The sequence below is a fragment of the Zootermopsis nevadensis genome, unplaced genomic scaffold (genome assembly GCF_977971745.1).
Source record: "Zootermopsis nevadensis isolate Lab colony 2312 unplaced genomic scaffold, Znev_1.0 Znev_ptg000020l, whole genome shotgun sequence".
Lineage (NCBI taxonomy): Eukaryota > Metazoa > Arthropoda > Insecta > Blattodea > Termopsidae > Zootermopsis > Zootermopsis nevadensis.
This window is the reverse complement of record NW_028259152.1, coordinates 7,262,718-7,277,698: the sequence shown is the minus strand read 5'-3', so window position 1 is coordinate 7,277,698 and position 14,981 is coordinate 7,262,718. Positions and strand designations below refer to the sequence as shown.

Below are 14,981 nucleotides of genomic sequence, written 5' to 3'. Positions count from 1 at the left end.
TGTATTATTACAGGTTGCCTTGTGGGAGAAGAAGTTCTCAGCCAAACAATTTATCTCAGGTTTTAGTACTGGATAGCATTTCAAGTCGTGCGTGTTATCAGTTTCCTAGAAATGTTACGTCACCCACACGCCAAGTTGTTTGCTCACATCTATAAATCCGGCTGTCGTACCATCTCATTCCCATTAAGGTGGCGACTGACTTGTAACATTTACTTGTAATGTAACATTCGCGGCGAGCATGTTACATTACACCACAACTGGTGAGGCGTATCGAATGCTCGTTTTGAAAGCTCGGCTCGACTGTGCTCATGTGTGCTCGATTCATTTCATTCAATATGTCGGACGTGGAGGTTGTGTTATCTTTGTTTCATTTAATACGCTACTCTTATCTAAAGAACTCGTGAATGCTCGTTACGACGCCACTCGACTGACTGACTGACTGACTGACTGACTGACTGACTGACTGACTGACTGACTGACTGACTGACTGACTGACTGACTGACTGACTGACTGACTGACTTGTAATGTAACACTCAAAGGGATTCGCGAAAAAACCGACAACACGATGGAGCGCCCGCGAGCGTGAGCAGCTCGCATCGAGCGGCTCCGTTCGCTGTCTTCACTTGTGTAATGCTCGATTTGTAACACGTTACATTACAGGCAAATGTTACAAGTCAGTCGCCACCTAAATAAGAGTAGCGTATTAAGGTGGCGACTGACTTGTAACATTTGCCTGTAATGTAACGTGTTACAAATCGAGCATTACACAAGTGAAGACAGCGAACGGAGCCGCTCGATGCGAGCCGCTCACGCTCGCGGGCGCTCCATCGTGTTGTCGGTTTTTTCGCGAATCCCTTTGAGTGTTACATTACAAGTCAGTCAGTCAGTCGAGCGGCGTCGTAAAGAGCATTCACGAGTTCTTTAGATAAGAGTAGCGTATTAAATGAAACAAAGATAACACAACCTCCACGTCCGACATATTGAATGAAATGAATGGAGCACACACGAGCACAGTCGAGCCGAGCGTTCAAAACGAGCATTCGATGCGCCTCACCAGTTGTGGTGTAATGTAACATGCTCGCCGCGAATGTTACATTACGAGTAAATGTTACAAGTCAGTCGCCACCTTTAGGTTTGCACCCTCTCTGTGTGGTTCGCTTCTGTCCCAAAGTCAGAAATGCTTCATATTACGTACGACGCGTGTCTATTGGCTAAACTGTAATTTCCAATCGGAAGGTTCCCTAACATTTCAACAGTTAATACGCACCTTCAAACAGGCAACGACCACTTCTCTCCATGGCGTGGCAAGCGAAAGTCTCAGCTGACTAACAGCACATGGCTGTCTGGAGGAGGCGGAACAGAGTTTGTTCTTGTAGCTTCTGCTGTGATCCAGTGTGTGGAGTACCACCGAACCACGAAATAAAGAGAGAACACTTTTGTTTGTCGTGCTGCAGGATTTGTGACAGCAGTAAGGCCAATGAGGTATACAAAATCACAAAATACTCATTTGGGAAATTTGTTAACTCTAATTTGAAGTATATTCTACAACTCACATTTGTTTCATTTAGTATAGTTTGGGGAAGAGACAGTTCGGACTATCGTAAGGATTCGTCTAAACCTGTAATTGTGTCGTGACGTGTACCGGAAAACCCGTTGATGAGATTACGTTGCTGTGGGTCTTCTCGTTTGGAACTTAAGCCCGTCGTGTTCTCAGTGCTTCGCCATTTGAACATTGCGTGTCAAAGGGTTTAGTGCTGAACGAAGTTTAGACGGGAACTTTGGTTATCACTGACAATTCAGTAATAATGTGACTGTTCATATTTATGAGCGCGCAGGAGCGAGATAGGATTTTCCGGTTCGTCACGACTTTGTTCAGACGAGTGGTGGGCCCATTTGGGTACCAGCGGCTTTTTAGGGGGTAAAGCGGCCGGATCGAAAAGCTAATCACTAATATCAAGATCTAACTAGTGCGAAGGTCTAGAATATGTTGTGTTTGTCTTAGTTTCTTCTGTAAGTCTGTACAGCATGATTCATACACACGTGGGCAGCTAAGTTGTACAGATCGATCTTTCTAAGCATCCTTAATATCAATTTTTTTAAAAATTATTGAACGGTTTATTCTGTTGTCATATATTTTAGGAAGCGGCGCGGTAACGTGAAAGAAATTCCAGTTCCGTGAATCTAATGGGGGTACTGCTTTATTTATCTGAACTTACGTTTGTGAAGAATTAGAAGATGAAGTGTGGAATTGTCCATAAATCTACTTGCAGTAAAATTAAGGTATTTTGAATCGTATTCATACGATTATAAGAGCATATCAAGTATTATTGCAATAAAAAATAATATTTTACCAAACTGTATCGATTTTGTTCAGATTTAATGGAGATGCTTAATTAATGTAAATATAATTGCTACGAAATATTAAGATTAATTCGGATAATTTCCTGTTCTTTCACGTAGGTTTAACGTTGAAGGAACCTTATATATTCGCACTGGGTGTCTGTGTTCCATAAATTGTGGCATACAGACTTAATTTCAATGCCTTAATATGACCTTGATAAAGAATATCCTCCATTATTCTTAGTCAGTTGTAGCTTGAGTGCAAAGAGTTGATTTATCGACATGCTCTTTCTAGTAACCCGTAAATTTTTGTAGTACGGCATTAAGAACTGGTGGTACTGAAAGTGGAAGAAATGTGGAGGCCGAATTGCAACAAGCCCAGTGTGGGAATTTTAGAAAGAATGGCGGCATTCGAAAACTGCAATGACCGGCAAGCCGTGGATAGTGGTAAGTTTGATCCAAGTAAGAAAGACGAAACACTTTGTTATGAGTGAGATTTCAGGTTCTCCCGACGGCGTGTCCGAAGATGGCTGTTTTTCCAGGTCGTTGCGCTGTAAAGTTCGGTAGAAGTTTTATCAACGTTTCATAGGATGATGGGGGGGGGGCAGCAAGCACCTCTGAAACGTCGATGAACTTGTACCAGACTGCACAGTGCGACAGACATCTTCCCTTTGTTCCAAGCTTGCAGATAGACCGCTTTGCGGAACGTGTTATGCGGCTTTATTAATGTAGCGCTGTATTAGCTCAGCCTGCAACCAAAATTACGTGTTTAGGCCTGTAGGACATACCCGAACGCAGAGAATGTCGCAGTGGTCGAGGAAGGAAATGTGAAGGGCGTCTTTGTTATTGTATTCTCTTAGAAACAAAGAACTTTGGTCTTGTCCTATCGTGCTTGGTTTCCGAACTACAGAAACCGGCCTCATCGGGACTCGAACTCTTGACGGGTTTCTAGACTTTTGACCGTCGTTATGTTCGCTTGCAGGTCTTAAGGAATAACAATGTCAAGTTTGGTGCGTCTTCATCTAAAAGTGAGCATATATGCCCAGAACGTTAATTTTATATAGCTAGAAGATGTTCAAGGAAGTAATATTAAGCAGTGTGCGAGTGGGGAACACATTTGGAATGTTCGTGTACTCCGAAGAGTATTTCTTTCCAATCTTGTTATTATATTTTGGCATTTGGATAAACATTCAGAGCTGAATTCGCAATGCAATCAAATAATAAAATTAGTTAAACCCTTGGCGCCGTAATTGATAATTGACAGAGGGTTTGTGGTTTTCTGGACTGCAGCCCACGCTGAAGTGGGTCTAATGACGTTTCGTGTTACGTGCATGGGCACATGACTTAAAATACCCGGTACACTTTGCTCCCATATGTGCATAGGAGTGCCGGTGAATTGTAAGAAATGTGCCTAATAACAGGAACTGAGGTGAATGTGCTCTTGGGAGGGAAATTCCCTCACGTTCGCCGTGCCTTCCGCGCACCTGTCACATTTCATTTACTCCTGTTGATAAGGCAGCTCTCTGCAAATCGCACAAAATAACTACGCTTCGTAATTATGAAGATGTAATTTCCACCACCAACTCTGTTTGAATGAAAGCGCGCCAAGGAAAGTTCTTGAGACCGTAACTCCTTTTAGCCCTTTCCCCGCCCGAGGACCATTTGGACGGGCCCTGAAGCGTATCTTCAAATGCTTCCTGTAGCCCACCTAAGTCTGGCTTCGTTTTAGTCAGGTACGAATTATGTCCGATCCATTTACAGTCTGTCTTGACTGTAGTATCATTAATACGTTTCTTTTCACGATTAAATGCATCTAGTCCTTGAATTATTTAACGGCGCTTTTAAACATCTAAGGTTATTTAGGGGACGGTACAGAGATATCATATGCGAAGTTTATAAGGTGTTTTCTCGAACTGGAGGGGAGCTGCGACAATTCCCGAGAAAATAGGATTTATGGGACTTGTTACCGGAGTCTTACTGTGTTACGAGCTAAAAGTACGCGCAACTACGAATCAGTTTTTCTTTGCGGGAAAAGAATGGCCCGAGAAAACCCAGAATGCTGTTAGCATTTCCACCTGGCCCGGAGCCGAACCAAAGGTGAATCGGAAATACGGCTGATTTGTTTTCGAAATGCAGCCTGTTCTAATCCCGGACGTAGCATCAGATATCGTGGCCGACGTTTAACCCCGTTCTTTATATACTAATACCGGGTTAGCGGCTTAAAAATTTGCCTTCTTTACAACGGGCTGTGCAAGAATAAGTCATGTTTTGAAAAGAGGTAATTTAGACAAAGTGTAAAATCCGATCTCTGACTGTTTCAGGTGAATTCTTTCCAAGGAACATGATACCTGAGCCAGAGTTGTGTACGTCTGGTACAGATCTGGAAAAACGTAACCGGCGGAACAATGCCGGGCCCATTGCACCACCACTGCCCCCTCACAACCCTGTGGGCCTTATTGTACCTCGAAAACCGCAGAACCCATGCCTTGAGTCAACAGACCACAAGAATCTTCACAGAGAACTTCTCTTCAACCAGAAAATGTAAGTTCTGTCGTATATGTGTGTGTGTGTGTGTGTGTGTGTTTTATTAAAAAACTGGGATGACTTGTCAGTGCGTGAACTGACTGACTGCTTTTTAAACAGCCGTCATTTGATTCTTGGCATTGGCGGGAATTTTTAGACCCCATTGTAAACTACATAGTGGATTTAGTCTGAACTTCATATAAAGTTTTAAAGTTGTTTGTTACAGTGGCAAAAATGTGCTGAACCAGAAGTCAGAGCTGCAGAGGGCCCTTGAAAAACACAAAGAACATCAGATAAAGAAAGAGCTTGAGCAGCAAAAGCAAGAGAACAAGTCTGCTTTGGAGAGGGTAATTGAGGAGCGTGCCAAGAAGCTAGAAACGGTAATGACCATCTTCTCTGGGATCTATTTCGTTTCTGTCATTTGATACAGTTTGTTTTATTTGGGCAATACTCAATTAACATATGTGCAATTTGTGGTGAGCTAAACCACGCCATCCAGCACATGCTCAGTTTCTGTTAGAATTCATTACCTGTGCCATTAGTGCACAGAAACTTTCATTTTGTGGTTCACAATATTGAACCTCTTGCAACTGCCTTAAAACTGGCTCATTTACCTTTCAGTAAGTAACTTTAGATGCTGCTTAACTGTATAAATACAGATTGACAGAATGAATTTGTATGAGTTATGTGTGCCCAGGAGACTTAACAGTAAGTTCTGAACCAGTTGTGTGGTTTATAATAATATCATGTCAGGGAATATTTTAGGTCATGTATTTTTACTGACACTTTTAATATTGTTGTTATTATTAAACCTCTGAAAATTACTCTATAAAAATGTTATTTTAGCAGTGTTTTCTTTTGTCCCTCTTACTCCTAAGAATATAATGAAAATGACTTCAGATTAAGAAACAGAACAGTGAAGATGCAACTCTCCTGTTTGATTTTTTTACACATAGAATTCAACATGGCTCTTTAAACATATTTTAAATGTTTACTGTATTTTGTGGAGGATGGGTCAAGAGACACATTTCTAATGTCTTAGTAACATAACTGCTTTACTAGATTTCTGCCTTCATGTCCGCATTGTTAATAGGTTGATCTGAGCATAATTTTAAAATTATTGAATTACCTCCTACAACAGAAATTCATTCATATTATCACTTGGAATTTTGATTGTTCTGTGTTTGCCTTCGTTGGAAAAATACTATAATGGATATAGAACAAACTATGGTTAAATGTTAAACAGGTTTGCCATCCCTTCCCTTTTCTTGTTCCTTCTTCGAAGCTTTCTCTTTGCACCCTTTGGAATTTGAAAAAAATGTTAATGATGGATGTCATCTAAAGTATGTTACATTTTTCAGCTGGAGAAACCCGAAGAAGACAATAAGAAATGCAGACCTGGAGAACCAGAATTCATGAAGATTCACGCCAAACTCCGAGCAAGAATGGACTCAAAGTGATTTGTAGAGAGACCTGTGTCAGCTACTAACCATGTCAGAACATCACTTTGCTGACAGATCTGTAGATAACAAACAGTGTGACAATGGCATTTATTATTAAGTATGGCAACATTGTGATCGTCGAATATCCAAAAACATGTCCATTAATATTGCGACTGCCATATCCTGTGGATCATGAGTACTTGTCTGTCTGCTGCACTTTAGTCATTTAGGTTGTGGATTGTAAGTATTCAGAGCATGCTGGCCTCTATTTTAATATATTACAAACCTTTTACTGGTTGCACTGAGCATTTGTGTAAATGGACCTTCATTGTCAGAAGAAATTCTGTTTTTGTCCATGAACCAGAGTATTGTCTAATATTCTGGACCTCTTCCTAATGCTGCGCTATAATATTAGGTTACTGTACAATTGATAAAATATATGACGTGACGGATCACCGCTGAGTCTCGGATGTTCCTGCGCATTTACTGTCAGATGCCCTTGTGAGCTATGCAGTTCCAGTCACTTGCTATGTACTCACTGAGGCAATAGTGTTTGTGTATTTGTAGTATATTGCGTGAATATAGTGTTTACACGAAACAAATTTTTGGTATTCAGCATTAAATGCACATTTGAATATTTAAAACATGGAAGGTTTACATTACAGGTGCCAGGTTCTGCATAGGCAGGCCAGAGAGTTGGTGTGTGAAGTATTCAGATACTTCATGCGTGTAACAGATGCTGGCCCGCTAGTCTGTTATGTTACCAGGGCATGAGATGTCTCTATCTCTCTTTCTTTCTCTTTCTGTGTCATCTGCCTTTGTTAGTCAGTATAGGCGGTTAATTCAGCATTGGAGTTCTGATTTATTGGGTTCATACATCAAATAAAGTATTAAGATGTCTTAACTTCTTCAAATTCCTGTCATTCTGAAGGGAGCAATTTAGACATAATGGAATATAAGGAGTAAAAATTTAATTATATTCTGAAATTTGTTTGCCATAGGTCTCTTGTTAAAATAACAAGTTTTAAAATAATTTTATAATTTAGATTGTAACTGGATAATTTTTTTTTTGGTTGTGACATACATTTATGTGTCCGTGTTAGTGTGTCTTATATTATGGCACAGATGGTTGTCATTCAGATTTAAATACTTCCCATATTTCTCCTGTAGTACACTGAAGAGAGGTTTTTGATATCTTTTGGCCAAAATAGTGTCAAAATTTCTTTATTTGAAGATATGGCTTTTGTAATGTGCTTCAGAAGCCCAGTATGGGAGTGTCAGATGTGCAGGAAAACTCTGGTTAAATGACACAAGTTGGCGTAACCCTGCAAGGGCTTCCCAAACCAACAGCAAATTGCTGTTTTCCATAACAGACCATATTTTATTGAATATATTTTTATTGCTTGCAGACTTGTTTTAAGAAAAAAAGGCTGTATTTTAAATGTTTATGCTTTTTATTTTTATTGATAGTTTCAAGCCATATAATCAAGAATAAACTTATTTATCTCATGAAGATACCAAATTATAACAAACAGTACTTAATGCATGGAGCTGAGTCCTTCCAGCAGTCGCTCAGCCACTCAAGAAGTTCCCAACATTTTATGGAACCTGAAGGTTCATTACCATATTCACAAGAGCCTGCTTTGGTCCCTATCCTGAACCAAAGGAATCCAGTCCATACCACACCATCCTGTTTCTCTAAGACACATTTTAATATTATCATCCCACCTCGTCTAATTCTTCCTAGTGGTCTCTTTCCTTCTGGTTTACCCATCAACACCCTGTATGCATTCCTCTTCTCTCCTATGTGGGCTACGTGCCCTGCCCATCTCATCCTCGACTTGATCAGTCTAATTGTATGTGGTGAGGAGTACAACTTATGAAGCTCTTTATTATGCAACTTTCTCCACCCTCCTAATAATTCGTCTCTCTTTGGTCAAAATATTCTTTTCACCAGCCTGTACTCAAATACCCTCAGTCTTTGTTCCTCCCCTTATTGTCAGCGACCAAGTTTCACACTCATACAAAACAACAGGCAAAATTATAGTTTTGTTTATTTTAATCTTTGTTTTTAGACAGCAGATGAAAAGACTACACTAAAGTTTTTGAACTGATTGGTAGCAAGCGTTGCTCATATTTAATCTCTTCTTAATTTAATCATGAATCAAATTTTGATTTGTTTTGTTACTGTCACTCCCAGATGTCTAAACTTTGCCACATTCTCAAGGGATCCATTAGCTATCTTTATGTTTCAGTTTTACCCTGCATTCTGGTGACGAGACATCAACATATGCTTAGTTTTCTCTGTGTTTCTTCTAGACCAACCAATTTAGAGCTTCTGTGGTTTTATTCATGGTATTTATGTTATTGACCATAGATTTTCATCATCAGCATAGACCAGAAGCTGATGTGTCTCATTCAATTTCAGTCCCACCTGGTTTACTTGGACCTACATAATTGCATATTATAAGCAAAGTTGAAAAGCATTTCCTTGTTTTAGACCATTTTGTATAGGAAATGTGTCAGACAATTATTACTTACGTGAACTTTATATATTTTGTTTAAACACATTTGTTGGCTGTCCATGACTGCTTATTCAGTATATTCACAGCGACCCTCCATATCTAGAGGCTGTCTCCTCCATCCACAACCTGAGGATGTTCCATGCCATGGTGACTAGGGACGCACGATGCGTGGTTATAGCAAACAGTAGGTTTATTCATTATTTATTAATGTTGAGTATGACTGAAAATACAGTAGTTCAGAAGGTTCTGCACCTGGAAAGTTGATGTTGCTATAAAGTGGACCCAAATTTTTAACGGTACTGCTAATATTCTCAGCATGCAGGATAGCAACATAGGACAAGTGATCCTGCCATAATTAGCCTCTGGATAATGAAAATTGCAGGCCTTTTCTTTATCTTTCTCTTTAATGCAATTGAAAAAGCATGCACATTTAAGGCCATTTCATTGTCATGCCTCAGTAGATTCAAAAACCAACATGTAGGTACACTTTTAAAAGCTTCCATTTCAGGTGAAGCATTGCAGCATTTCAGGCTGACTTAAAGTAGTTGAATTTTGGTTTTGTTGTATCCATTGCTGCAGATGAGTGAATGTTGTGATGATACTGCTTAATTAAGCTTCATTCACAACTCTGTAAGAAAACCCGATTCAGCCTGTAAGCTACTGAACTGACCTATTGTTTTCATGCACTTTGTTTCATAGATTGTTGATGGGTCTGGATATGGTTCATTACAAACATTATTGATTCAGTTCCATAAGATAAAATAAGAATTTATTAAAGGTTAAATTCTCTTGCTGACAAGTCAGATGGAAATTGTCATTAATTACTAAATAATTTTCAGAATACTCTTATTTAGCCAAAATTATATTTGTCTAATTTATCATTGTGCAGTGTATTGATAGTCATTTCATTGTACCAGATTACAGTTGTGTTTGTTAGTATGTGCTTCTGGTGACTGTTCAGCAGCTCTCGTTATTTTATTTGACATCGTTCGTATTCATGGTTAAGGATAGATGGGAAAGTCTGTGCTGACAGTGTCCATAAAAACAATCTTTTTGGAACTGGTTTGAAGTCTGAAGTAAATATTGAAAGGAAGAATTACTGTTGAGATTTCAGGTTCTCATGGCAGTAAGTATGACAATGACTGTCTTCTGGGATGATGTGAGACTGCATGGCACAACATGCCAGAAGAAAGTCATCTTCAAGTATTACAATTCATTTGCTTCTTCATTTATGTTGTGTTCTTCAGTTAAGTTTTGATGAAAGTATGTTACTAATTAATTAATGGACATTTCACTGTTTCTGAAAACATTTGACTATAGGAATGCAAATTTATTGTGCTGCTTTTTTTTAATAGTTAACCTGGCTTACCAGTAAAAGATGTTTTATCAGACATCTTTGAAGCAACAGTTACTGTCTGAAATTAGCCATTGTCAATAACAATCAAAAGTTACATATTACAAATGGCCAAAATAGACATGGGCCAACCAATAACCATGGCATGTGAAACCATTCTACATTGCTTTCATATTCCACTTCTCATTTCTTACATGCAGTTAAAATGGTCTATTGAACAGGTACTGCAACAAGTGAAGATGTAATTTAGTATTACTGCTTATTGTAATCAATTATTTTAATAATATCAGTTCTTTTATTAGTGACATATTCAGTTATTCAGTATTTTTAAATTTAAGTGTAGTATTTAAATACAAACACAAAATACTTCTGAAACCAGTAATTCATTGTTGAATCCACCAATTTCCATAGTTTTTGATCCAGTCAGGACATTGGATACATTAACAAATATTAGCCAGTCAAAGTCTGAAATTCAGAACAACAGTTTATTTCAGACTGGCCAATGTTGCATCTTAGTAATGTGTTACAGGAATTTTATATATCATGTTACTGTTGGGTGTGATACGAGATTTCCCTAGGTAATTATTCTTTTATTACACTACTTACATTCACTGTACCCTACCACTGTTCGTCCATGTAATTTATACACTATATTTTAGTGTGTTTAAATATTGTATTTTACTGCAACAGAGGTTGAAGATAGTAGTTCTGTTGATATACAAAATAACTTGGGTTACCACTTTCCCCTTTATTAATAGCAAAGTGGCAATGTGAAAATGCTGACATTTTGATTCACTTTATCAACAAAAAATGAAGCATTCTAATGACCAAGAGAATGCAGAGTAAGACTTTTCTTTTTGAAACCAGGTTGTATTAATTCTGTATCCCTTTAATACGTTTGCAAATTTTGAAAGTACATGGCCCCCCTCCCCCAGTATATGCTTTCACATTGTATAATGAACCAGCTTTTGTAGTCATTGCACGATGTTTTTCTGCAGGTACTTCCTCGGTGATTAGATGGCATTGTCTCTCCCTCCTGAATGTGAGAGGAACAGTCATCTTGAAAAGAGCTCTTAAAGAGTAAATAGATTTAAATGGACACTTACTCCATTTTTTCCTTGCAATGTGATTGTTACTCAGCTAGTAAAGAATTTGACAGATCTAAAAAACATGAAAAAATTGTAACTCATTCTGTTACTAAATTTTTTGTTGTAACAGTGAGATCAAATTGTGAAACAGAGCCAAGGAGAAGAGCACAAAAGGTTATGTTGATGGCCCAGATTTGCAATTGACAGAAAGTTATTAAACAAATATTAAAAATAGAGTATGATGGTATCCTGTTAAAAATAGTGGTGATAATTTGAGTGAGCAAATGCGAGTTTCACAAGTTTATTTCTATGTTTAAAATTTTGTAGTTCACACTTATGTCATATTTTCTGAAATCATCAGAAGTTAGTATTTAAAACTGCAATTAGACTCAAAAATATTGGTAGAAATTTTAGTATTTATTAAGACCAGAAATGAACCACATGGATTTTTTGTACTGTGACTCCATATTTTTATAAGTGTGCAGTCACACTTATGTATTTGTAAAAGAAATACAGGAAATGATTGAAGATCTGTTTCTTCTTGCAAGTTAGAATAATTTGGAAAGCTACTTGTGCCTTCAAAACCTGCTGCACTCTATCTATGAGGAAAAATGAGTAGCTGCATGGTGAACTCTATATATAGCTGTATTCATAAATATTTGCTGTTTCTATACTGGAAGCTGAATCATTGTATATAAGTACTAGTGTATAAAATGTTTCTATTTGTTATTATGTAATTATAGTATCCTTTGTGTGAGACATTTATAAGAAACATTTACACTGTAAAGCAAGGAGAAAATTTATTGCAGTTTTAGTACATAACATGGCTTGTAATCAGCTGCTCTGTAATTTTTTAGAATGGACCTGATATTTATGTTGAGTTAAGCTATTAAAATTATCAGTCCTTTTTATGTATTTAATTGTTTTAAGACAGCAGTTTGAATTTGCCTCGTCATACTCATATTTTTTCTACCAAATGTAAACTAGACGTTCTTGGTTGGCAGTAAACCATACCAATACTGAAAAGAAATACAGTTTAAAGGATGTAAGATTTGCCTGTAGTGTGATGTTTCACATTGATAAAGTTGTTTATTTGTAAGAACAGAGGGTAATTGTTTTGGCTAGAGTGGTACTCATTTCGATGAATCAAAACACTTTGGCTTCTGTCACATTGAATTGAATATGCAGACCTACTACTGTGTACAGTTTATGATCTTCGTAAAGATTAACATATTTTATATATCCAGAAAGAGGGACAGTTCTTCCAAAGTTTGAAGATGGATTTGAAGGCATGTTGAGTATGGCATCCAAAATGTGTATTTGTTAGTTTTAGTGTGTCTTGTGTAACTTGCTGTTAATGCAATTATCATATATTGTATTGAATTGTAATGTCAATGTGTTTTGGCAAAAATCAGAAGAATGTAGAAATATAGCTAATTAAGTATGTGTGGTATTTATTTCCCACCTCTTTCAACTAGCTTCGTAACAAGTGCTTAAACAAACTAAAATTATAAATTAGTCTGTATTGTATTCACCAAGTTTGAGATATTAGAGAGTTTGTAATAAACACATAAAGCAATGAAATTAATGTTAAGAGGTTGTGGAAAGAAGCCATAGAAAAAAAAATGTTCAGCCGAAGTGAGTCTAACCATGGTTCAGTTATGAATGCTGTAAAATGATTAGAGTTAAAGTTTATTTACATTCCACATATCCTTCTTTGGACTAAACCAAAGGATGTACAACATATAATACGAATACAAAACTTATTTCACGTACAGATATACATATACTTAAGAATTTTCAATATGAGTACAAGTTGTCAACAGAGTAGAAAGATTGAGTTAAGTGGTAATTTTTTTAATGCAGGCTTAAATATTCTTATATCATGATTTAATCTTTTAATTGATACCTGTGTAGTATACTCCTTTTTTATATTTTGTGAGGTTAGTATTTGGCATATGAAAGTTTACCACAACTTACAGTAAGGAGTATGCGTGTTCGTTCACTTGCACGTGGAAGTATAGTAAACTTCCAAAATAATTTTCTACAATGGACTCTGTAACACCTAAAGTTATCCTGATTACAGTCAAACCTCGGTTCACGAACGCCCCGGATGACGAACAATTCAGTTTACGAACAAATTTTCCGAACACAAAGCGTCTCGAATGACGTCTGTGTCTCGAGTTACGAACACGCAAGCCGTCAACATGCCTCCTAACACGACTCCTCTAATACAGCCCATGGATTAGCAGGTCATTTCAAACTTTAAGAAGCTCTATACTAAGGCACTTTTTCAAAGATGTTTTGAGGTAACCGCTGACACAGAATTAACACTCAGAGACTTTTGGAAACACCATTTTAATATTCTTCATTGCTTAACTCTCGTTGACAAAGCCTGGCAGCAAGTGACTTACAGGACCATGAATTCAGCCTGGAGGAAGTTGTGGCCAGAATGTGTTGCAGGCAGAGACTTTGAGGGCTTTGACAATGAATATTCTGCTCTTATCGATAATATTGTGTCTCTAGGCAAAAACATGGGCTTGGAAGTTAACAATGAAGATGTGAAGGAGTTACTAGAGGACCACAAAGATGAACTCAGCACGGAAGAACTGGAACAACTACAGAAGCAGCTACAAAAGGCGATTGTGAAGGAAATGTCTTCAGAGGAAGAGGAAGGGAGGGAGGATGTTCCTACTTCTTTGATCCGTGAAATTTGTGCAAAATGGGGTGAGGTGCAATGTTTCATGGAACGATATCACCCCGATAAAGCAGTAGCAAGCCGCAGAATAAACATTTTCAGTGATAATACCATGTAGCACTTTAGAAACATTTTAAAACGTAGACAAAAACAAATCACATTGGACAACTTTTTAGTGAGACAAAGGCCCAGTGAGTCCGATGCAGAGTCGAGTGGTGCCAAGAGACAGAAAAAAGAAAAAGAATCCCCTTCCAAACAAAAACATTTCACTTCCTCACCACCTTCCACTTACGCCGTCAACTCTCCTCCATACAGGTACGGTGAAACTAAATTAAGTTTTCGTCTATATTTGATCTGCTTAGTGTTGTGTTTATCTTTTTTGTGATAGATTTAATGGTTTCCATTGATGTTGTGTTAAGAACTTGTGCACAAAGTACCGTTGTAAAATTTTAAATAAGCAATCATCTGGGGTCCAGGAACGGATTAATCCATTTTACATTAATTCCTATGGGGAAAATGGTTTCGGTTTACGAACGACCTTCAGGAACGAATTAAGTTCGTAAACCGAGGTTTGACTGTATTTCCTTTTGTATGTAAAATACTTTATTGTTGTCTGTTGAGTTTCCCCAGAAGGTTAATCCATATGACAGTACAGACTGGAAGTAAGTGAAGTAAACTAATTTTAAAGTATCTATTGTAATGAGTGGTGGCGAAGCATACAAAGTATAGTTTGGGAGGAAGAACTGAATGTGTTAATATGCTTCTACTTCCTCAATTAATTTATTGTCAAAACCTATATATTACTGGGATATGTCTTATTCTTAGTAGCAAGTTTCATGTAGTTCCTTTTAGCAAAATTTAGTGTCAATTTGTTAGATTTAAACCATTTCTTTAGGTTGGCAAAGATAACATGATCTTTCGAAGATAGTTCAATTTTGGATGTGTAATAATGATACTTGTATCATCAGAAAAGAGAAAACGTCATAAATGTCCTAAAAACGAAAATAAAG

General features: G+C 37.5%; 1 protein-coding gene across 1 annotated transcript in view; it reads left to right on the top strand.

Moving 5' to 3' along the window:
* Window positions 1–12,717, top strand: part of LOC110832449 (uncharacterized) — a 66,237-nt gene extending 53,520 nt beyond the window's left edge. Inside the window, exons 4-6 of the mRNA XM_022069466.2 lie at window positions 4,663–4,882; window positions 5,091–5,244; window positions 6,226–12,717. Of these exons, the coding sequence (XP_021925158.2) occupies window positions 4,663–4,882; window positions 5,091–5,244; window positions 6,226–6,324 (473 nt within the window). The 3' untranslated portion in view covers window positions 6,325–12,717. The remainder of the gene's footprint in view (window positions 1–4,662; window positions 4,883–5,090; window positions 5,245–6,225) is intronic.
* Window positions 12,718–14,981: the final 2,264 nt, after the last annotated feature.